Below are 24,481 nucleotides of genomic sequence, written 5' to 3'. Positions count from 1 at the left end.
TCAGCAGTGAGTTCGTTTCTCACAAGCCCAAGCCCGACGGTGATACCCTTAGCCGCAGGATGCCCCCGGGGGAAGCCCTGGGCAGGAGATGACTCCCGCTCGGGGGCCCGCCGGGCAGGAGCGGGGCGGTGAGCGCCGCGCCATTTTGGGGCGGGGGAGCGGGCGCGGCGCGGGTTTTTGGCGCCCCGCGGTGGCGCTTGGCTGCTGTTAGTTTTGATTAAGCTAATGATGTGTACTGGAAAGAGTGGTGTAGAATCCTACCAGAAGTGTAAAAATGATAAACTCAGACATGAGCTGGAAAACAGGACATTATTTTAAGAAAATATAGTATAGGAATATTCTCTTGGCTGTAAGAAAGGGGGGGAATTGATGAACAGAAAATTCTTATTGACAGAATAACAGAGTTGATAAGAACTTGCCTCTTGGTAGCTGAAATGCTGGAATGCAGGGAGGGGGAGAGGAGTTGGCAGCCAGCCTTTGCATAGACAAGGAATAACGGGATTTTTGCAGTGATTTACTTCTGTTAGTCCTAGATAAGATGGTCTTTTGTGTAAGATAAAGGACACCTGGACTTCTGTTGTTTTTAGGTAGATAGAGGACATCTGGATAATATATATACTTCTGCTATTTTTCACAGCATCACAGTATGACTAAGGTTGGAAGAGACCTCGAGGATCATCGAGTCCAACCTATCAACACAGACCCCATGACTAGACCATGGCACCAAGTGCCACGTCCAATCCCCTCTTGAACACCTCCAGGGACGGTGACTCCACCACCTCCCTGGGCAGCACATTCCAATGACAAACGACTTGCTCGGTGAAGAACTTTCTCCACACCTCGAGTCTAAACCTCCCCTGGCACAGCTTGAGACTGTGTCCTCTTGTTCTGGTGCTGGTTGCCTGGGAGAAGAGACCAACCCCTTCCTGGCTACAACCACCTTTCAGGTAGTTGTAGAGGGCAATGAGGTCTCCCCTGAGCCTCCTCTTCTCCAGGCTAAACAATCCCAGCTCCCTCAGCCTCTCCTCACAGGGCTGTGCTCAAGGCCTCTCCCCAGCCTTGTTGCCCTTCTCTGGACACATTCAAGTGTTTCGATGTCCTTCTTAAACTGAGGGGCCCAGAACTGGACACAGAACTCAAGGTGCAGCCTAACCAAAGCAGAGCACAGGGCACAATGACTTCCCTGCTCCTGCTGGCCACACTATTCCTAATGCAGGCCAGGATGCCATTGGCCCTCTTGGCCACCTGGGCACACTGCAGGCTCATGTTTAGGCGGCTGTCGATCAGCACCCCCAGGTCCCTCTCTGTTTTAGACAGATAACCTTTGTATAGATAGGAAGCATCTGGACTTTTTCTGTGAAATATTGACATACCTCTGTCATTATAGACAGAAAACTCTCTGAAGGTACACAGGTCTTTTGAAATTATTCTACCTGTGTCAGGTGCCTAAATAGAAGCATAATACAAGAAACTTAATGAGTCTCTTGTCTCTTTCTCTTAAGTCACCCCAGTACCAGGTTGGAGCAGGGGTATGGGTGTCTGTTTGCCCCTGGTTAACTGGGCTGAAGCCCCCTCTGAGTGGAAAAACCCAGAGCTTCGTGTTTCTCAAAACTGGGTTGTAGAAGGCTTCTTTAGCACATCAGCCATGTTTAGCATGTGTTAGAAATGGTTTTTTTAATGTGGAAAAATGTGTTGTAGGTGTTAATGTGTTAATAATTTCTTTCCATGCAGAAAAGATGATAGGCAAATGACAGAAAATGTAATGAGGAACAGGTTAGGCAATGCTGGAAGTGGCTTCAGACTTTTAGATCCGTGATCCATAGCTGTGTGGGCAGAAAGGCTGTGTCTGAGGGAGGAATGTATCTCCTCAAGCCCAGTAACTCAGGCCTGGGAATAAGGAGAGCTTTTCAGGCATACAAACAGCCTTGAACCAGCAGACCATGAGACAGCAGTGCAGGAGGGAGAGGGACAACAGCTTCCTCAAGGGGAAAAATTCAAGGGCTTGTGTTTATGGTTCCATGGCAGCCTGGATCACAGCGGTATTGGTTTGCTGTGGCTGTGAATGATGTCAGTAGGCTCCAGAGGCAAAGTGTAGGCAGTGACTGTGAACTGGTGGTGCTGTATACAGCCTTGCACCAGTGATGACCTCATCAGGCATGTCTGTCCTCACACTGGCTGGAACCTGGCTGATGTGCCAGCTGACTACACTTTTCCATAAGAAAGCAAATGGATTTTAACCCACAAACCCTCAGCCTTTAAGTCCCAAGGTCTCCAAAGAAGTAAGTGCTCTGCATTTATGAACAAAACAGGAGAGGTTCACGTAAAGTGAACTGGAACATCTCCTGCCTACAGGATTAAGAGGTGGAAACACAACATTTGACAGCCTGCCAAGGAGCCTGTAAAATACAGGTAGGAGAATTATAATGAGGTCTGCTCTTCTTGGATGTGTGTTACTTCAGTACAAACAATAACAGTCTCCATCAAAATTTCACCACCTCCTTACATGGTATAATGTGAACTAAGTGTATGAAGAACTGAGGGGTCCTACATGCTTCTCTATTAGAGATTGATGTGGGGGCAGGAGATTTTTGTAACACTGGTGAGCACCCTCAGACAGGGACGGTGGTGCTCACAGGAGCTAACAGATTTTAATGGCAAGACTTGTGAGGCCCATTCCCTATGCCTCTGATGTTGGAAGGATAAAGTTTAACACTTTAAGGCTGAATAAGCATCGAATGGTCTGAAACCATCAAGAAAAATGGGAGGTCTCTGAGGCTAAAGGATGGAATGACCTCAAAGGTTAAAATAAGCACAAACAAGACATAGTGGAACTCTGTCAGCCTTTGCAGGTAATGCCTCATTCTGCCTTAAGCCTTACACGGAGAGGCGGAGGGAGCTGCTATTGTTCAGCCTGGAGGAGGCTCAGGGGAGACCTTATTGCTGTCTGCAACTCCCTGGAGGGAGGTTGTAGTCAGGTGGGGGGTTGGTCTCTTCTCCCAGGCAACCAGCACCAGAACAAGAGGACACAGTCTCAAGCTGTGCTAGGGGAAGTTTAGGCTGGAGGTGAGAAAGTTCCTCACAGAGAGAGTTGTTAGCCATTGGAATGTGCTGCCCAGGGAGGTGGTGGAGTCACCATCCCTGGAGGTGTTCAAGAGGGGTTTGGACGTGACACTTGGTGCCATGGTCTAGTAGTCATGAGGTGCTGGGTGACAGGTTGGAGTTGATGATCTTTTGATCATCTTTTGACCTCTCTTTGAGGTCTTTTCCAACCTTACTGAGTCTATGATCTCGACTGGCTTCGGACGCCGGGTAAAGGACTGCGTCCAACCAGAGCGGCGTTGCGCCGTGCCTGGGAGGAGCCGCAAGAGGTGCGGTTCCCGCCCACACGCCGTTCTCCCAGCTCCCCGGCCGCCCCTTCCGGCGTGCCCCGCCGGGGGCGGCGCCCTTGCTGCGGGAGGCGCGGGAATTAACGGCCGTGGCGGGGGGCGGAACGACCGTGCCGGGCAGCCCAGCGGCCGCTCCCTGGAGGTGTTATGGCTACTTGCCGTGTCATGCCTGCTGCCTGTCCGGTGAGGGAGCGGCCTGCTGCGCTTTGGTGCTGCTGGGGCTGCGCTGCGAGGGCAAGGCCGGCAGGAAGATGCCGAGCCGGCGTCCGCCGCCTCCTGGGAGATAACTGCCGCTTAGGGAGGGCAAGCTGGGGAGGGCTGCTGGGGGGTGGTACTGAAAGAGGGGCTCCTCCGGAGCCTGCCGGCGTGTTGGAAGGCCCCGGCACTGTAGCGGGGTAGTGTCTGGGGTTCGATAGGGAGAGGCCCGCAGGTTGTTGGAGTGGTGCGGTGCACGACTGGGGAAGCGGGAGAGACTGTGCTTTGGGGCAGGGGGAGAGGCTGAGCCGGTACCGGCCCAGGACGGCAGAGTCTGAGGCTGTGCAGGGCAGGGGCTCTGTGGCAGGGGCAGTGGTGAGAGGCACGTCTAGGTTTAGGCAGGCTTAGTGTTGCGGGGGTCGGGCTTTGCAGCAGCAGCTTAGCTGGGCTTGAGCTGTGGGGTGGCACCATGCAGCAGACAGGGAGAGAGGCTGGGGACAGCGTTAGACCTGGGGAGCTTACTGCTGCTGGGGCTCAGTGGGGTAGCCCTGAGCCTTGTGGAGCTGCAGCAGAGACTGCTTTGTATTCTTGTCGGGTCATTGGAGGTGTTCAGGAGGAGACTTGATGGGGTGCTTGGCGCCATGGGTTAGCTGTTTGGGTGGGTTGGATTGGTTGATGGGTTGGACATGATGATCTTGAAGGTCTCTTCCAACCTGGTTTGGTTTACTCTAAATAAAGGATACATTTACCTGCTAGAGGAGGGCGTGATGGTGCAGGTGGTGGGGAGTTCAGGATTGGGAGACTCCAGGTGCTAGCAGGAGGTCAGCCTCGCTCTTTCAGCGTTGAGTGTTTGCTTTGAGGTGGTTGGGACTGTGGTCACGCTCTGATGGGGAGCAGGCTGTGTTGGTAGTTGCCATGGCAGTGGAAGCTGTGTGTATGAGAGCAGGGCTGATTGGTGTCTTCTGAAGGCTGACCAATTCTCACCATCATTGGAGGTGTTCAGGAGGAGACTTGATGGGGTGCTTGGTGCCATGGGTTAGTTGTTTAGGTGGGTTGGATTGGTTGATGGGTTGGATGCGATGATCTTGAAGGTCTCTTCCAACCTGGTTCATTCTATTCTATTCTAACCTCTTGTAATGTTTCTACCAGCGTTTTCCTTGGGTCTTTTTGCTGGTGGTGTTTTGTTGGGTTTTTCCCCCCTGACCTCAGGTTTTGTTGGTTGTTTGCAACAAAGTGCTGTGTAGGGACATGCTATGTTTCCCAGGTGCAGTTTTGATTCTGTCAGCTTCAACAGATGTGTTACATCTTATAAATTTGTTCTCACTGTGCAAACGGTGGTCTCTTGGTTACACCTGGGCTGAGAAAAGCAGTTGTCATACCAGAGCTGAGCTTGACTGCCTGCTCAGATGGTCATTGAAATGTCTGGTCTGTTCCAAAGTCAGCGTTGGGGGCTCTGTAGCAGCAGTGTGTTGTATCATAGTATCAGTCAGGGTTGGAAGGGACCACAAGGATCATCTAGTTCCAACCCCCCTGCCATGGGCAGGGACACTCCACACTAGATCAGGCTGGCCAGAGCCTCAGCCAGCCTGGGCTTAAACACCTCCAGGGACGGGGCCTCGAATACCTCCCTGGACAACCCATTCCAGGGCTTCACCACTCTCATGGAGAAGAACCTCCTCCTCACATCCATCCTGAATCTCCCCACCTCCAGGTTCATTCCATTCCCCCTAGTCCTATCACTACCTGATATCCTGAGCAGTCCCTCCCCAGCCTTCCTGTAGCCTCCTTCAGATACTGGAAGGCCACAATGAGGTCACCTCGGAGCCTTCTCTTCTGCAGACTGAACAGCCCCAACTCCTTCACTCTGTCCTCATAGGAGAGGTGCTCCAGCCCTCTGATCATCCTTGTGGCCCTTCTCTGGACACCTTCCAGCACCTCCATATCCCTCTCCTAATAGGGGCTCCAGAACTGGAGGCAGTACTCCAGGTGGGGTCTCACCAGAGCTGAGCAGAGGGGGAGGATCACCTCCCTTGACCTGCTGGCCACACTTCTCCTGATGCAGCCCAGGATCTGATTGGCTTTGTGGGCTGCAAGTGCACACTGAGAGCTCCTGTTGAGCTTCTCTTCCACCAGCACCCCCAAGTCTCTCTCCTCAGGGCTGCTTTCCAGCCAGTCCCTGCCCAGCCTGGATTTGTGCCTGGGATTGCCTCGACCCAGATGCAGGACCCTGCCCTTGGTCTTGTTGAGCCTCATGAGGTTGGCTTGTGCCCACCTCTCCAGCCTGTCAAGGTCCCTCTGGATGGCCTCCCTTCCCTCCAGCCTGTCTGCTGCACCACACAGCTTGGTGTCATCAGCAAACTTGCTGAGGGTGCACTCAGTGCCACTGTCCATGGCACCCACAAAGATTGTAGAATTACATGAATGTTTCCTGCAAGTCACCTAAGGTTCAGGGGGGTTATCAGCATGGGTGATTTGTGGGGTTGGACTCCATGATCTCCTGAGGCCCCTTCCAACATCCTGTGATCCCTTTGAAGTTTGTTGAAATGTGCATTTTATGTTGCACAGTATTCTTACCTCTGTCTGGCTTTTGTGGGATGAATATGTGGCTTGGTTTGCTTGTACAAATGCAATGGTTGTATTGTGTGAAGGTAAATCTTAATCTGTAGTGTGTGAACATTACTGTCTTCTAGGAAAATCCATCCCTGGAGAGATACTTCAGAGGCCACAAAGGTGCTGTCACCAGTGTGGACTTCAGTCCCAGAAAGAAACAACTGGGTAAATTGTCTCTGTGTTCTGATGGCCAGATGATAAAGAATAGAATAGAATAAACCAGGTTGGAAGAGGCCTTCAAGATCATCGCGTCCAACCTATCATCCAACACCACCTAATCAACTAACCCATGGCACCAAGCACCCTGTCAAGTCTCCTTCTGAACACCTCCAGGGATGGTGACTCCACCACCTCCCCGGGCAGCCCATTCCAATGGGCAATCTCTCTCTCTCTGTGTAAACCTTGGAATGTGCTGCCCAGGGAGGTGGTGGAGTCACTGTCCCTGGAGGTGTTCAAGAGGGGATTGGACATGGCACTTGGTGCCATGGTCTAGTCATGAGGTCTGTGTTGATAGGTTGGACTCGATGATCCTCGAGGTCTCTTCCAACCTTAGTTATACTGTGATACTGTGAGAGTAATGCGACGGTGAATCGAGTGTGAAATGTAATTGCGGTGAAACTGGAGAAGAACTAAGGCAAGTTTGCTTTTGTGTGGGTTTGTTTCTCATTTCCATATCAGCAAGCGGCTCAGTGGACTCATGCCTGACCATCTGGAATATGAAGCCTCAGATGAGAGCCTATCACTTGCTGGGCCATGAAGATGCAGTGACATGTGTTCAGTTTTCACCTTCTGGTCACCTGGTGGCCTCAGCCTCCAGTGACAAAACAGTCCGATTGTGGACTCCCAACTTGTAAGTATCTATTCCCTTCTCTCTCTCTTTTTGTCTTGTAACTATGGGTTGGGTTTTCTCCTTGCTTCTTGAAAGCAGTTCTCTGTCTGTGGGGCTGAGATCTCTTTGAAGGGAAGAACCACCATGTTCTGTGACAACTCTAAAGAAAGGAGAGGTAATTTGGTCTTGAAGTTGCATTGGAAACAAAACCAGCATCCATTGCAAAGCTTATTAAAGTCACTGTTGACTTCCTGTCCTAATACAAGAAGTTACTAATGTTGCTCACCCGTGGTGAGCTGTTGGAATTTTCTTCCCCTTTTCCCTTCAAAGTCTTTCTTCTAGCAAACTGATCCTGCCTTGCAGTGTTAAGGTGCTGAAACACAAGATGAGGCTTAGTGATGGAAATGCCTTCTCTGTGAGTAGGGTGGAAGTTACTAGCTGGCATGCTTGCTGTAGTCTGCAAAGTGTGTAGGTGTCTTGAATTTCTTGGTCTATACAAGTAACCCTGTGTTCCACTGATGATAAATGGTTGTGTGCTACTAAGATAGGACTACTTTGTGTACTGAAGTTTTGGGGAGCTTGCATATGATTAACAAAAATTTACTCTCAGTGCTGTAGGCTAATTATGAAGTTTTGATCTTGGAATGGAGGTTTTACCTGCTTTAAGTCATTAATGCTTGTCAAGTCCTTAGAAAGTCCTTCAGCAAGGCCTTTGTTACTGTCCCCCACAGCAAACTCGTGGCCAATCTGTCAGCCCATGGCTTGGATGGGAGCACACTGCACTGGGTTAGGAAGTGGCTGGATGGCCGAGCCCAGAGAGTGGTGGTGAATGGTGCCACATCCAGCTGGCGGCCAGTCAGTAATGGTGTACCCCAGGGATCAGTGCTGGGCCCTGTGCTCTTTAACATCTTCACTGATGATCTGGATGAGGGCATTGAGTCCATCATCAGTATATTTGCTGATGACACCAAGCTGGGGGCAGGAGTTGATCTGCTGGAGGGTAGAGAGGCTCTGCAGAGAGACCTTGACAGGCTGGACAGATGGGCAGAATCCAAGGGCATGAGATTTAAGACAACCTTCCAGCACCTCCATATCCCTCTTGTAATAGGGGCTCCAGAACTGGAGGCAGTACTCCAGGTGGGGTCTCCCCAGAGCTGAGTAGAGGGGGAGGATCACCTCCCTTGCCCTGCTGGCCACACTTCTCCTGATGCAGCCCAGGATCTGATTGGCTTTGCGGGCTGCAAGTGCACACTGAGAGCTCATGTTGAGCTTCTCCTCCCCCAGCACCCCCAAGTCTCTCTCCTCAGGGCTGCTTTCCAGCCAGTCGCTGCCCAGCCTGGATTTGTGCCTGGGGTTGCCTCGACCCAGCTGCAGGACCCTGCCCTTGGTCTTATTGAACTTCATGAGGTTGGCTTGTGCCCACCTCTCCAGCCTGTCAAGGTCCCTCTGGATGGCCTCCCTTCCCTCCAGCCTGTCTGCTGCACCACACAGCTTGGTGTCATCAGCAAACAAATTCAGTTGTTACTTCTTGTATGATGCTGCATGGGAAGCGTTCAGCTGGCGTATGAATCCTTACAGGAGCAGTTTTGAGGTCCTTGACTATGAGGCTGTGTCTAAATGAACTGTAGAAACAATTTGCTTCTCACCTGCCTTCCAGCAGAGGGACTTGGTAACCAGGACAGAATGTCAGCATCTTCTTTTATATTGATGTCTCCCTGAATGTTGTTTTAAGTGGTTGCACAAATTAACAGTAGCATTTTTGTGCCTTTATAGGAAACGTGAGTTGTGTCCCCTGGATTGGGCTCCCATGTTGAACTAGAGCAGTGGGTTTTAGCTGTGTGTTCTGTATAGCTCATCAAACATGAGTTTGGGCTTGACACACATGTAAGCACATGCAGTTCCTGTAGAAGTGGTGGCTACCAGCACTGCTCAGCATCCAGAGACTTTGTGTTTTCAGGTACTTGACATCTTTGCTGCCCTGTCGTGCAGTTTTAAAGTGCTCTCTCTTTCCCTTTAGCAAAGGAAGATCTACTGTGTTCAAGGCGCACACAGGACCTGTAAGATCTGTTCATTTCTCCAGTGATGGCCGGTACTTAGTTACAGCTTCTAATGACAAAACAGTCAAGGTGTGGGTGGTTCACCAGCAGAAGTTTCTCTTCTCACTTACTCAACACACAAACTGGGTTCGCTGTGCCAGGTAAGTGCAACTTGCTGACCAATAGAGGTGAGCATGTATCACTCAGAACAGAGACTGAGTGTCATGGTCTTGTGTAACATGTTTCTGTTCAGGATGATTCAAGTGTCTGGGGTGACTGAAATGCATTGCTAACCTGCAGAGAGATCCCTTAGGATAATGGTTGTGCCCCTGCCTTGAAGAAACCTTCAGTGATCTTTGTCAAGCAGAGACTTTCCTGCTTGTTTGTTTTGCTTTTACTTAGTATAGAGACTTCTGCATCTCAAAGTGGCTAACAGAAGCAAAATTGTTTCATGTTAGTTGCTTTTAGACTTAGCATGTCCCTAGTTAAAAGGTGTCACCTGTGCTGCTTCAAAATTAATGGAAGTTCTGTCATAATAAAAACATTGTTTCCTGATAACTCTCAGATGTGTTTTCCAGTTGTCCATCACAGTTGTTTTGAGGAGTTTTCATGTATATTTGCAGGTGAAAAGTCATCATAGTTCTTGAATGTGGTGGTGGCAGTGACTGACTGTGCTGTAGATGCCCACAGCAGAGCAGAATGAATGTCTTTCCAGTATCCATGGTGGTGATTTCTAGTTAGAGACTCAAACTGTGATCCTGTAACATGTGTACCTCTGAGGAGAGATAGCATACTGTCTGAGATGACATGGCTTAATACAGTCTTCAAAGGCACTTGAAGCTGTTGTTTTGGGAGTAATTGTATAGCTCAGAGTGCTTATGGCAGGGGTAGGAATTGTCTTGAATGAGAGTAGGGGAATGACAAAACAAGGTGAAATGATTTAAAGTGAAACAGGTAGGACAGGAGATGTGAAGTCAGACTTGGGATTTTCTTGAGAGTTATGTTATGTGCTCATGGAATGAGGCGTAACTTGAGGACTTGTGGCTTGCCTTTTTGTCCCTTCAGCATACAGATTTTTAGTCTCACTGATGCCACTGTCACTACTTGAAGAGTCAGGTGATTACCAACGTACCCTGAGGGCTGCCCCAATCCAAGGGAACATGCACACCTTTTGTTTGGGGGTGTTTCTTGATTGCTGTAACTCTTACCTTAGATTCTCTCCTGATGGACAACTGATAGTGTCATCCAGCGATGACAAAACCGTCAAGCTGTGGGATAATACCAGCCAAGCACCCATACACTCCTTCTATGAGCCTGATGGGTGAGTATCTGGTGGTGCACCAGGACTGGCCTTGTGACTTCTGAAATGGGGATGCCTGGTGAATATTCACCTGGTTTCATGGCAGCAGCCAGGGGTCCTTGCCCTAGCAGTCATTTCTACCTCTTAGTGTACCTCTTAGCTTTTGCCTTTAGCACCTAGCAGCCAGCCAAGGAAGAGATAGAATAGAATAAACCAGGTTGGAAGAGACCTCCAAGATCATTGCATCCAACCTATTATCCAACACCACCTAATCAACTAAACCATGCAACCAAGCACCCTATCAGATCTCCTCCTGAATACTTCCAACGGCAGTGACTCCACCACCTCCCCAGGCAGCCCATTTCAATGGGCAGTCACTCTCTCTGTGTAGAACTTCTTCCTAACCTCCAGCCTAAACCTCCCCTGGCACAGCTTGAGACTGTGTCCTCTTGTTTTGGTGCTGGTTGCCTGGGAGAAGAGACCAACCTCTGCCTGTCTACAACCATGAGAGTGGTGAAACCCTGGAATGGGTTGTCCAGGGAGGTGGTTGAGGCCCTGTCCCTGGAGGTGTTTAAGCCCAGGCTGGCTGAGGCTCTGGCCAGGCTGATCTAGTGTGGGGTGTCCCTGCCCATGGCAGGGGGGTTGGAACTAGATGATCTTTGTGGTCCTTTCCAACCCTGACTGATACTATGATGCAATCCTGCTGTGTATTTGGGGCTATAAAGAAGGTTTTAAGGACAATTTCAGGTTGTCTCTTCCTTTCCATGATAAATGCACCACGATGTAGCTTCCCTTCTTGAAAAGACCTTTTTTGACCTTTAGGGAGGGTTGAATGTAACCAGTTGGGTTTGGCTGCAATTTGCAGGTATGTCAGTCACGTGGATTTCCACCCCAGTGGCATGTGCATTGCTACAGCTGGCACCAATAAGGCAGTGAATGTGTGGGACATCAGGATGAACAGACTGCTTCAACATTATAAAGGCAAGTGAAGATCTTAGAAAAGCTGGACCTTTCCACATATTAACATGAATTGGGATGACTCTTTATCAGCTGCTGCTTTTCCAGAAGGGCACTGGATTAGGCCTGGCAGTGGAAGCTGCTTTTTCTCCTAACATCATGTTTTGTTTTAGAATAGAATAAACCAGGTTGGAAGAGACCTTCAAGATCATCGTGTCCAACCTATCATCCAGCACCACCCAATCAACTAAACCAGGGCACCAAGCACCCTGTCAAGTCTCCTCCTTAATGCCCTTCCTAAAAGTTGGTGAGGGGTTTGGAACACAAGCCCTATGAGGAGAGACTGAGGGAGCTGGGATTGCTTAGCCTGGAGAGGAGGAGACTCAGGGGTGACCTTATTACTCTCCACAACTACCTGAAGGGAGGTGGTAGACAGGCGGATGATGGTCTCTTCTCCCAGGTAGCCAGTACCAGAACAAGAGGACACAGTCTCAGGCTGTGCCAGGGGAGGTTTAGGCTGGATATTAGGAAGAAGTTCTCTACAGAGAGAGTGATTGCCCATTGGAATGAGCTGCCTGGGGAGGTGGTGGAGTCACCATCAGGTGTTCAGGAGGAGACTTGATAGGGTGCTTGGTGCCATGGGTTAGTTGTTTAGGTGGGTTGGATTGGTTGATGGGTTGGACACGATGATCTTGAAGGTCTCTTCCAACCTGGTTTATTCTATGTAATTCTATGTTATTCTACGTAATTCTATGTAAAGGCCTTGCTGAGGTGCAGGCAGACTACATCCACAGGCCTCCCCACCTCCACCAGGCGGGTCACCTGATCATAGAAGGAGATCAGGTTGGTCAGGCAGGACCTGGCCTTCCTGCCAGCTCATCTGCCAGCTCTCTCAGCACCCTAAGATGGATCCCATCTGGTCCCAGGGACTTGTGGGGATCTAAGCGGCTGAGGAGAGCTCTGAATACCTGCTCCTGGAACATAGGGAAACTATGCAGCTCCCTGGCTCCATCTGCCAGCTCTGCAGGCTAGCTGTCTGGAAGACATTCTGTCCTTCTAGTAAACATTGAGACAAAGAAGGTGTTAAGTACCTCTGCCTTTTCCTCATCCTTTGATACAACGTTCCCCTCCATGTCCACCAAGGAGTGGAGGTTGTCCTTGCCCTTCCTCTTGCTATTGATGTCTTTGTAGAAGGACTTCTTCTTGGCCTTCACCTGTTTGAACTCTCATGTCATGAGATTTTTTTCTTGGTTAATTTGGTTGTTCTTTTGGACTGACAATCCTCCCAGTTCTCTCAGAGTTAACCAAATCTAATGGCAATCAAGCCTTCTGATGACTGTTGTTCCAGTTCATCAGTATTGAGTTGGTACTGTTACAATGATGAGTACTGAAGTGTGGTTCTTACTGTAGTGAGTGTTGCCAATTTGTGACTCATACCAAAACTTGGAAAAGCCTTTCTGAAGTCTTGCTGCTGAAAGAGGTAGTGTGTTTAAATACTTCAGCAGTGTCAGGTTGTCCTTTAACCTACTTCATCATTTTTAACCAGTGGCAAGGTCTGCAAGTGTGTTTTTTTCCAGCCACATTATAACTTGGATCCAAACTCATGTCTTTCTGCTTTCCAGTTACTGCTGTTAAATTAGCTGAATCTGATGTGGTTGAGGCTTGGCTGCCAGGTTCATTTCTTTTTTTGTCTTGGAATCACACACTTCCCCAGTATCCCATCCTTACTGAAATGACATTTTAGTCTGACCCCGTTGCTGTTGAAGCAATATTTTCCTGTTATGAGTGTTATTTTTAACAGCCACTCTTAATACTCAATTAGGATTTATAAAGTTTCAACTAGAAATAGCTTCCTTTGGCTTTTTTTTTTTGGCTGAAATCGCAGTGCTAGCTGTGTGCAGTCACTTCATTCATCTCTGGCTGCAAGTGATGCATTTGCAACATGTCCTGGAGATGTTTGCCTCCTCTGAGGTTTGTAGGCACATGTTTTCACTAAACAGGGTTTAGTTTTGTGGCTCTCCTGTGTGAAGTTGCTGTCTGAGTCCCACTAGGTGGCATCTCTGCCTTCAGTACCTGCTTAGGCTGCCTGATTGCAAGGGAATCCATTTTAAAGATTGGGTTGCCTTGAGGAGATAATAGATATGTGACCCTGCCACAGGCTCTTGCATATTAAAGTTGGCTTGTTTTCCAAAACTGATTACTCTTTTAGCAGTGTTGCTCTTGTTGCCAGGACTTGTTCCAGCTGTGACATTCTTAAGTGAAAGTTGGAAGTAGAGAGCAGACTGCAGCAACTTTTGTCTCGTGTGTGGCTTTTTTAGTGAAGTAAATGATGTTCTGGCCATTTCTAGTGTGCAGGAGAAGGGACAGATGCTTTGTTCAATTCTCAATGTGATGCTGGCTGTTTTGTGCAGCACCATTTCAACCCCTCCCTCCCCTGCAAGTGTCCAGTGCTTACTGCCTGATTATTGTTTTTTACCCCCTGCAAAGCTGAGGGGTGCACCTCTGTTGCAGATCTGTGGAAACAGCTCTAGCTGCTTAAAAAGAGCAAGTGGTACTTTTACATACTTCAGACAGGGCTGAATGGTGGTTTTCTGGTCATTAGGGACTTCAGCTGTGTCCAGTCTATCCTAACTTATCTTCTGGTTGGTGGTTAAATGAAAGTAGCGAATGCAGGTATTGTCAGACCTGGGACAGTTACATCTGCCACTCTCTTGGCTAGTGTGACTCAATTTTAGTGGTTAACTCCAATGTCAGTCTCTGAACAGGCCATTATTTGCCAGGGCTTGGCTGAGTGGAGGATAAGCTTGTAGCAACAAGGCACTGGCAGATGACAGCTTGTGCTGCACTGAACTTACTGTTTCCATTGTGAAAGCAAATGAGGTTGCAGGGACGTTGGCAAGGTTTTGAAGAGGTGTTGTGAATGGTCTTGTGGGAGGTATGAGCTGTTTTGGCAGAAGAGAGATGATATTTTTCTGAGCTTATGACTGCCAGGAGCTCCTTGGGCACACAGGCTGTGACTGCTTACATGGCCACAGTCTGTTTTCTTTCCATTATGAAAAGGCTTTTTGGTGAGGCTGGAAATACTTTATTCAGTGTCTGGAACTTGGAGGATATATCACTAACCTCATCTGTTTCTGCTGTGATTCCCTTCAGGACTTGTCTTAATTGACAAAATGTAGTTGTCTTTGTCTGAATATAGACAGTAATGGGGTGAGGAATGGTACAAATCACTTGGAATAATATTTTCAAAGGAGAAATGGCTTTAGCACTCTTTCAGGAAGAAAAACTCCCACAGACTTTCTTTTTCTCCTTTACTATGCAGTGCAATACAGGGCTGGGGGGATAAAGGAAGATCCCTGGAAGTGTTCAAGAGGAGATTGGATGTGGCACTTGGTGCCATGGTTTAATCATGGGGTTTGTGGTGACAGGTTGGACCTGAGGATCTTTGAGGTCTCTTCCAACCTTGGTGATTCTGTGATTTGGCTGAGTGATAGAGGCAGCATCCACCAATGAGAAGAGCTGATTAGTAGTTACTGTGCTGAGTTGTGGGTTTATTACCCACAGCCCTTATTTATTACAGAGAGAGTGATTGCCCATTGGGATGGGCTGCCTGGGGAGGTGGTGGAGTCACCATCATTGGAGGTGTTCAGGAGGAGACTTGATGGGGTGCTTGGTGCCATGGGTTAGTTGTTTGGGTGGGTTGGATAGGTTGATGGGTTGGACACGATGATCTTGAAGGGCTCTTCCAGCCTGGTCTGGTCCAGCCTGGTCTGGTCCAGCCTGGTCTGGTCCAGCCTGGTCTGGTCCAGCCTGGTCTGGTCCAGCCTGGTCTGGTCCAGCCTGGTCTGGTCCAGCCTGGTCTGGTCCAGCCTGGTCTGGTCCAGCCTATTCTATCCCAGCCTATTCTATCCCAGCCTATTCTATCCCAGCCTATTCTATCCCAGCCTATTCTATCCCAGCCTATTCTATCCCAGCCTATTCTATCCCAGCCTATTCTATCCCAGCCTATTCTATCCCAGCCTATTCTATCCCAGCCTATTCTATCCTTTTCAGTAGCCCAGGTCAAGAAGACTTAACATTTTCAGAACTTCAGTTGAGGTGTATCTAGTGTTGCTGACAGTGTCCAAAGCAGATGTTGATTTGGTTTACAACTGTAAGAAGTTATTTCAGATTTCTGCTTCACATCTGCAAAGAGTATTTGGTTCTGCTGTAGTTTGAGGTTTTCTAGCATGCAGTTTGGATTTGTAATGCAGAGTAGACTCTCAAAAGGAATATAAATGTAATTTTTTTTGGGGGGGGGAGGAAATGTGTTAGTAGTAGATTTGAGGTACCAGGATATTTGGAAGGCACATAGTATAATTAGGACTAATTGCATAGTTAAAACCCTCTTCAAGTGTAGTCTTAATATTCTGTACTGTCACATAGTCTGTGCATATGTAAAGTACAGCATGTTCTCATAAATAAATATGTTGAATAAGAGAGGGTTCAAAAATCTGTTCAGAAGTGTTCAAATATATTCAATAAGAGTGTTCTGTAGAAGTTAGGAGGGGGGGTAAGAACCTCTACATTGGATGTTTAATGTTACAGGGAACTTGAGTGTAGTTTGGCTTTCTTCCTACATCATTTTCTTTGCCCTCTTTTCACAATAACTCCTAGTCTTCATCTTAGTTTCATAGTTTCATTTAGGGTTGGAAGGGACCACAAGGATCATCTAGTTCCAACCCCCCTGCCATGGGCAGGGACACCCCACACTAGATCAGGCTGGACAGAGCCTCATCCAGCCTGCTCTTAAACACCCCCAGGGACGGGGCCTCGACCACCTCCCTGGACAACACATTCCAGGGCTTCACCACTCTCATGGTGAAGAACCTCCTCCTCACATCTAGCCTGAATCTCCCCACCTCCAGCCTGAATCTCCCCACCTCCATCTTCATGCAGGAAGGATTAGTTTGGGGTTTTTTTTGAGGTTCATGCTCTTGATAGTTGTCTGTTCATACTTGTTTTAAACTTTTGGTGGGACAGATTGGATGTCTGAAGAAATAGTGCTTATTCTGGACAATTCTCAAGCCTCCTCTCCAACTTGCTCTTAAACCTGGTGTTGGTTGGAATAGAGCTGTAAACAAAAAGAACCTGTGCAAAGCCAACTTTGAGTTTGTCTTTCAGGGTAATTTTACTCCTCTCCTTAGTGTATTTAGCATAGAGATTTTATTCCAGAATGATTTGAGCAAGTTCCATGGTATCAGCATGTTCGGCTCTCTCACAGAATCCTATAGCTCACTCGACCCTCTAGTCATGTTTTGGGCCTATACTGAAAGCTTTCATAGCTTTAAATGTCAGAGAGTAATTGGCAAAGCTTCCTTTTTCCTTCTAATGTAGTGCCTATTTTTACAAGAATTGAGTGCTGCTCTTGTTCTCCAGTGGTTTGAAGAGGGCTTTTTGTGTGGAATGTTTTTTTCCCCTGATAATTTTCCTGTTAAACTTCATAACAGAAAATTGGAATGTGCTTGTACTTTATTCTTGTGTAAGCTGGTCTTAGTCATTATTGTATACATTTCTTTCTGTTCTTAGTGCATACTGATGAGGTAAACAGCCTTTCCTTTCACCCCTCTGGAGATTACCTGATTACTGCTTCCAATGATTCAACTCTTCGAATTCTGGACTTGCTGGAAGGAATTCTTCTGTATACTCTTCATGGTCACCAGGTGAGGCAAAGCCTTTTATACATTTAGCATACAAACCCATAGCAAACTGGGCAAACTTGTGCTTGAACTTTCCTTCTTCATGGCCAAAAATCCCTTGGAAACTTCCTTGCTTAAAAGTATGGTGATAGGACTGCTAATAGTCTTGGAGATCATCACTGTTGTGAAAGGAAGGCCTGTTGGGGTGGAAGGAAGTAAGGCAGGAATGGAGAGGATGAGAAAGCAAGCCAAAGGGAGCTTCACTATTGAGGATGCAAGTCTAAGACCTGAGAGTGCAGAGCTGTGCCCTGGATTGATCCTGAGACTGCTGTGCACTTTCTGCACCACAGCTGTCACTGTCTTCCTCTGTAGAGTGATGCAAATAGCACATGGCCCCTGACAGATACGATGAAGATAAATGCTGTTCACCTAAGGGCAGTAGTGGTGGAATGGAGGGTACATGTTCTGAAGCATGATTTGGGGAGATGTTGCCATTTTGTTGGCAGTCTGAATTAGATAATTGAAGGTGATAGATGCTGCAGGTTGTTTTCATTGGATTGGTTGATGGGTTGGACACGATGATCTTGAAGGTCTCTTCCAACCTGGTTTGGTTTATTCTAATAAAGTTTATTCTAACTGATTGGCCTATTAGTATTGTACTGCTGGAGGTGTTGCTTGTAAGGTTAATTATATGAATGCTTGCAGGTCTCTTTTAAGATGTTAAATGAAAATAAATAGACTAATTTCATTGTGCTGAGTGGGGCTCAAATGCTTCAAAAGCTAACCTGCCTTAAAGGTTCCCTTTCAAAGGGGACAAAGAGGAGAAATTGCTAACCTGCTTGTCTCTGCTAAAGTGGAGGCTGATTCTTAAAGCATGAAAACTAACTGGGGAAAATCACCACCTGAGGCTGTTGTGGGTGATGGGAAGGATCTGGGTAAAAACTATAGCAGTGTAAGATGCAAAGCTGATAGTTCTGGCTTCCTGTGCTTTGTTTAGTGCCTGCCTTGTCTATATAAAAAGGTCAAGTTTGTTCTGTCACTTCTGCTGTGCATTAATAAACTTTCACACAGTATCACAGTATCACCAAGGTTAGAAGAGACCTCAAAGATCATGGAGTCCAACCTTTATTAGAATAAACCTTTATTAGAATAAACCAAACCAGGTTGGAAGAGACCTTCAAGATCATCGTGTCCAACCCATCAACCAATCCAACCCACCCAAACAGCTAACCCATGGCACCAAGCACCCCATCAAGTCTCCTTCTGAACACCCTCAACGACGGCGACTCCACCACCTCCCCAGGCAACCCATTCCAATGGGCAATCACTCTTTCTGTATAGAACTTCTTCCTAACATCCAACCTGAACCTCCCCTGGCGCAGCCTGAGACTGTGTCCTCTTGTTCTGGTACTGGGTGCCTGGGAGAAGAGACCATCATCAGCCTGTCTACAACCTCCCTTTAGGTAGTTGCAGAGAGCAATAAGGTCACCCCTGAGTCTCCTCTTCTCCAGGCTAAGCAGCCCCAGCTCCCTCAGCCTCTCCTCACAGGGCTGTGTTCCAAACCCCTCACCAACTTTGTTGCTCTTCTCTGAACTCGTTCCAGCAAGTCAACCTCCTTCCTAAACTGAGGGGCCCAGAACTGGACACAGTACTCGAGGTGTGGCCTAACCTGTCACCACAGACCTCATGACTAGGCCATGGCACCAAGTGCCACATCCAATCCCCTCTTGAACACCTCCAGGGACGGTGTCTCCGCCACCTCCCTGGGCAGCACATTCCAATGATGAACAACTCTCTCTGTGAAGAACTTTATCCTCACCTCCAGCCTAAACTTCCCCTGGTGCAGCTTGAGACTGTGTCCCCTTGTTCTGGTGCTGGTTGCTAGAGAGAAGAGACCAACTTCTTCCTGGCTACAACCACCTTTCAGGTAGTTGTAGAGGGCAATGAGGTCACCCCTGAGCCTCCTCTTCTTCAGGCTTTCCTCCTTTTTTGTATTATTGCTGGAAAAATGGGACAGCTTCATGCTTAAACCTCCTTTTCCTGGAAAGATCTGACTAAAACTGAACAAATGGTTCAAATGCTGAAAACAATAGGATGAAGATTACAAGTACTTGTTATCCTGACATGTAAATCTTGACTGTAGAAAACATTTTTACTTGGAAATTGGAGTAAGAGGGTACCCCTGTCAGGAGCCACAAAACATGTAACTGTTGTCTTAGTCTTGGTGGTGGTTGTTGTGTTTTTTATATTCTTTTGGCAAGTGAGTTCCTTAGAAGTAGCTTTCTGGAAAAGGGGAAGTGTGGAGGGACAATGGATCTGCACACCTTTCATCCTTCCCTCAGGAAGGCATGTGCCTGGTGGTAGTTCAGCAGGAGGCTGAACCTGCTTTCCATCTTCCTTCCCTCTGAGCTATAGGCTGCTCTGTTCTGATTGCAGTGGCACCAAATAAACAAACCAAAAAAAGCTTTAAATGAGAATCCAAAACTGCTTATGGTGATCTTCAGAACTGGAGAGTAGAAAGCTCCTTTAGTCTGGTGCTGGACTAACTCAAGGCTTCCACAGAATCCCTGGCTTGTGAATAACCTGCTCAGAATTAGAGTCAAGGCTCCATATTGGTCCTCTTCCAGCTGTTTCAGATCAGTTAGACAACATCTGCCACTCTCCCATAGGTACCTGACTGGCATTGGAAATGCTTTGATGCTGTTACAGCTGAAGGATAGTTACCGTTATGCCGTGAACGGTGCCACATCCAGCTGGCGGCCAGTCACCAGTGGCATCCCCCAGGGATCAGTGCTGGGCCCCATCATCTTTAACATCTTCATTGATGATCTGGATGAGGGCATTGAGTCAGTCATCACCAAGTTTGCAGATGACACCAAGTTAGGAGCAGATGTTAGTCAGAGGGTAGAAAGGCTCTGCAGAGGGACCTTGACCGACTGGACAGATGGGCAGAGTCCAATGGGATGGCATTCAACAAGTCCAAGTGCCAGGTGCTGCACTTTGGCTATGGCAATCCCATGCAGAGCTACAGGCTGGGGTTGGAGTGGCTGGAGAGCTGCCAAACAGAGAGGGACCTGGGGATGCTGATTGACAGCTGCCTGAATATGAGCCAGCAGTGTGCCCAGGTGGCCAAGAGGGCCAATGGCATCCTGGCCTGCATTAGGAATAGTGTGGCCAGCAGGAGCAGGAAGGTCATTCTGCCCCTGTGCTCTGCTTTGGTTAGGCCACACCTTGAGTCCTGTGTCCAGTTCTGGGCCCTCAGTTTAAGAAGGACATCGAAACACTTGAGCGTGTCCAGAGAAGGGCAACAAGGCTGGGGAGAGGCCTTGAGCACAGCCCTATGAGGAGAGGCTGAGGGAGCTGGGATTGTTTAGCCTGGAGAAGAGGAGGCTCAGGGGTGACCTCATTGCCCTCTACAACTACCTGAAAGGTGGTTGTAGCCAGGTGGGGGTTGGTCTCTTCTCCCAGGCAACCAGCACCAGAACAAGAGGACACAGTCTCAAGTTGTGCCAGGGGAGGTTTAGACTCGAGGTGAGGATGAAGTTCTTCACAGAGAGAGTTATTCATCATTGGAATGTGCTGCCCAGGGAGGTGGTGGAGTCACCATCCCTGGAGGCATTCAAGAGGAGATTATACGTTGCACTTGGTGCCATGGTCTAGTCACAAGGTCTGTGTTGATAGGTTGGACTCCATGATCCTTGAGGTCTCTTCCAACCTTAGTTATACTGTGATACTGTTATGGGATTCCAGCTCCTTCAGTTAGGAAAAGAAACAGAAGTATGAAAGTGGCTAGTAGTGTTTTTTTGGTTGTCATTTAAAGGAATTGCATTGAGTTGGCTGTGGAACCAGTCCTAGCACAGCCCTGGCTGCTGTTCCCCTGCTGGCATGTTCTGCACTGTTGTGGGTTGGTTCCTTTAATGTCTGATCTCACAGATACCTCACTTTTCCACTGAAAATGTATGATAACCTGTTCATTGTTTGCGGTAAGCAACCAGCAGGGACACAGGCCCTGCTTCCACCAGGAGCTGCTGGGATGGAATTCTGCACCAGCTGTTTCTCTCTAGCCTGCTTTGCTCATTGTTAAACCCAGGCTGTTTAATTCTGAGGGCTGGAGTTTTCCCTCCATTCTCTTTGTCGTTTCTGCCAGTATCCCCCAGCGGCTAAAAATGAAGTGGGTGTGGATTTCATGGTCATTAAACGGATTTGCCTTTTTAGGTGAGGGCTATAGGTTAGTCACCAAATGAACAGCCTGTTCTGAAGACATTCTTGAGTTGTGACTGTCTGGGTGAACATGCTGGTTGAGGCTTTGTTCCTCCTTAGATGTCTGACTGCTGTTCTGTTGTTCTGGGAAGGCTGTATGTGAGCGGACGCTTGAAGGGGGGGAGCTGAAAAACCCTTAAGGTCCTTTAGACATACTTTGACGCAACTGCCGGAGTGCCAGGAATTTGTTAGCAGCTGATGAGCTGTAGTTTACACAGGGAGGGTTGCCAAGTTTACATAGCTGTCTTTAATTGTAATGTAGCTGGCCCCCTTGTAGCAGAAGGATCATTAGAGACAGGAGTTTGCAGCTTGGAGCTGACATCTTGCAGCTGCAAAAGATCATTCTGTATTGTGCTGCATATTTTAGTTCTGGAGTGCTTCAAGCTGTGAGGTACTCTTGCCTAATTCCATACAGATGAGACACTGAGTTGGTATGTAGGTCCATCTCTGGCACTGAGTCATTGTTGAGGATCAGAATGTTTTGGGGCCCCTAAGCCACCTCCAGAGAGCTGCTGGAGGAGGGCAGGTATGTACGCAGAGCTTGCCTGCCCTTTGGGGCTGTTTGATGAGAGCATTTCCAGACCCACTTCCTTTGTGGAATGGAAGCTCTCAGTAAATATTTAGAAAGCATCTGCATGGCTATGTTTATAAATAGGAAGATGGAAAATGCAAAGTTATGATTCTCCAAGCAACCTTGACTTCAGCCATGAAGTAGCTGCATCCTACCTACCTGGGTGGCGTAAGCGCTCTTTGCTTTGCTGGCTGACCAAACAGCAAGCTGATCTGAGCAGGTGCACAGCAAACAAGCTGTCTGCTGCCAGATCTACCTCTTTGAAGCATATGAGGGAGTCTCTGAACTGGACCAACCAAGGGAGAGAGGGATGTTTTGCAAACAGCAAGCAATTGACTTCAGATTAGCATTTCTAAGTATTAAAAGATGCTCTGTTCTTCCCTTCTATTGTCTTTTAAACCAAAGCTTGCAGGAGGTAAAGCTACTGATGATTCAGTTGTAAGATGCCAGTGTGCATTTTCCTAGGTTAGCTGCAGCTCTTACTCCCTGGTCAAGGAAAATGTAGCTATGACAGGCATGCTCTGTGCAGTAGCAGGAATTTTTGCAAAGCTCAGTGGACCAAATGTCTGTTAATTTGAATTGACTGAGGGAGTTAGGGCTGTTCAGTCTGCAGAAGAGAAGGTTCCAAGGTGACCTCATTGTGGCCTTCCAGTATCTGAAGGGGGCCTACAGGAAGGCTGGGGAAGGACTTCTCAGGATCTCAGGTAGTGATAGGACTAGGGGGAATGGAATGAAGCTGGAGGTGGGGAGATTCAGACTGGATGGGAGGAGGAGGTTCTTCCCCATGAGAGTGGTGAAGCCCTGGAATGGGTTGTCCAGGGAGGTGGTTGAGGCCCTGTCCCTGGAGGTGTTTAAGCCCAGGCTGGACGAGGCTCTGGCCAGCCTGATGTAGTGTGGGGTGTCCCTGCCCATGGCAGGGGGGTTGGAACTAGATGATCCTTGTGGTCCCTTCCAACCCTGATTGATACTATGATACTATCTTCACTGAGCTATCTTTGGTGGGTTCTCTGCTTCTAAAACTGTGCTAGGTGAAATACCTATGCAGCATCTCCTCTCAGGCTCTCTAAGTTCTTCAGTGTTCAAATGCATTTATCAAGCTTCTTACCTCTTCTCCTAATTGTCTTGATCACTTATTCATTGCATCTTCTGCTCCTCTGTCGTGTCATTTCAATGCTCTTCTGCCCAGGTTCACTTGCCCTCCTCTCTGGTGTCATGAATCAGCTGAAAGCACTGTGACCAGTGACACTAGCAGTTCTTATTACTAGTTCTTCTATGCTTTGAGCTCATGGTCCCATGCCTGGGATCCCACCATGCTGGTTGCTGATGGATTTCCTTCTTGGACCTTGTCACCGCTTGTATGTTTTCACACTAGTTAATCTCTTCCAGGAGAGTTTGAATATACTGGCTCATAGTTTCCACTTTTACATCTCCCTTTTGTGACAGTGGAAGAGAAAGCTCTTAATTGGACTATTTGCATGCCTTGTTCCAGCTCATGGCACCTCTCTTACCTGGCTTTTCTCTGGTATGCATTAGTTTCTCCCAGGATTTGAAAAATAAAGCCTACTGGAATCTACTTGACCCCACTTGTCTCTCCAGCTGCCTTTCTCTCTGTCACCCCTTTCATTGTGCATCATTAAACTGTTCTCCTCTGGTTTATTCCTGGCTCCTCTCCAGCCTGGCTTTTGTTCCTTCTGTTATGCTGAAGCCAAAATGTTGCTCTGTTTGTAGTTGAAGCTTGCACTCTGGCCTCTCTTGACTTGAACTGACTGTTGGTGTTGGCCCTGCTGCTGTTGAAATTGTCTTCTGTCCTCCAGCAGTTCTATGGGGGAGGGAATGGTGTTCAAGAGGGCTTTACTGCTCATTATTTATAGAAGGTGCACGTTCATCTGCTGCCTGCATGCAGGTGGGACTGCTCCAGGCATATTTCCCTTTCTCCAAACTAAACTCTTGGCCTTTCTCTTAAGTATTTATTTCAGGGCACCCTGTTCTTAGCTCTACCTTTCAAAGCTTTGTGTTCAGGGCTGCATATTCTGTTGTCTCATCATCCCTGTTTCAATCCTTACTGATGCTGTTGCCATCCTGCCCATCACTTGGTGTTGCAATTTGTGTTCTGGCTTTGGATCCCATCTCAGTAGGTGCTGAATGCCTTCAAGCCATTTGGGATTAAGCTCTTCACTGAGAGAGTTGTTAGCTGTTGGAATGTGCTGCCCAGGGAGGTGGTGGAGTCCCCATCCCTGGAGGTGTTCAAGAGGGGATTGGACGTGGCACTTGGTGCCATGGTTTAGTCATGGGGTCTGTGGTGACAGGTTGGACTTGATGGTCTTTGAGGTCTCTTCCAACCTTGGTGATTCTGTGACTGGAACTTCTGAACCCCCAGGGAATACTAATAGAAGGTCATTTGTATCCCTGTACAAGAGGAAGAATGAAGTGGCCCTTTAGAAGGTTACTGCATCCCACAACTTCTGGTTGCATGGGGAAGAAGCTTAGCTTTTTACCCTAAAACTGGTACAGAAGAATGCACAACTGATGCTTTTGGACACTTTTCATGCAAACAGTCAGCTTAGAGAGCAAGGATGGGGGTGGGTGGGCAGGGATTTGTCTGAGGAAAGACACCAATTCTGAGGTGTTTGACTCTCTGCCTATTGTCCAGGACTGCATC

The 24,481-nt window shown here is 48.0% G+C and overlaps 1 protein-coding gene across 2 annotated transcripts in view; it reads left to right on the top strand.

The window, feature by feature from the left end:
* The first annotated feature begins 3,487 nt into the window (after positions 1 to 3,487).
* POC1A (POC1 centriolar protein A) overlaps positions 3,488 to 24,481 on the top strand; it is a 64,578-nt gene continuing 43,584 nt past the window's right edge. For both annotated transcript variants that reach the window (XM_068157908.1, XM_068157909.1), the window contains exons 1-7: positions 3,488 to 3,569; positions 6,272 to 6,356; positions 6,870 to 7,041; positions 9,038 to 9,217; positions 10,270 to 10,377; positions 11,222 to 11,337; positions 16,882 to 17,015. In XM_068157908.1, coding sequence (XP_068014009.1) covers positions 3,534 to 3,569; positions 6,272 to 6,356; positions 6,870 to 7,041; positions 9,038 to 9,217; positions 10,270 to 10,377; positions 11,222 to 11,337; positions 16,882 to 17,015 — 831 coding nt within the window. In that variant the 5' untranslated portion in view covers positions 3,488 to 3,533. The remainder of the gene's footprint in view (positions 3,570 to 6,271; positions 6,357 to 6,869; positions 7,042 to 9,037; positions 9,218 to 10,269; positions 10,378 to 11,221; positions 11,338 to 16,881; positions 17,016 to 24,481) is intronic.

This window comes from Melanerpes formicivorus, unplaced genomic scaffold (assembly GCF_026170545.1).
Source record: "Melanerpes formicivorus ecotype bairdi unplaced genomic scaffold, bMelFor1.0.p_v2 SCAF_38, whole genome shotgun sequence".
NCBI lineage: Eukaryota > Metazoa > Chordata > Aves > Piciformes > Picidae > Melanerpes > Melanerpes formicivorus.
The sequence above is the reverse complement of the archived record's forward strand: the minus strand, read 5'-3'. Positions and strand labels throughout refer to the sequence as shown.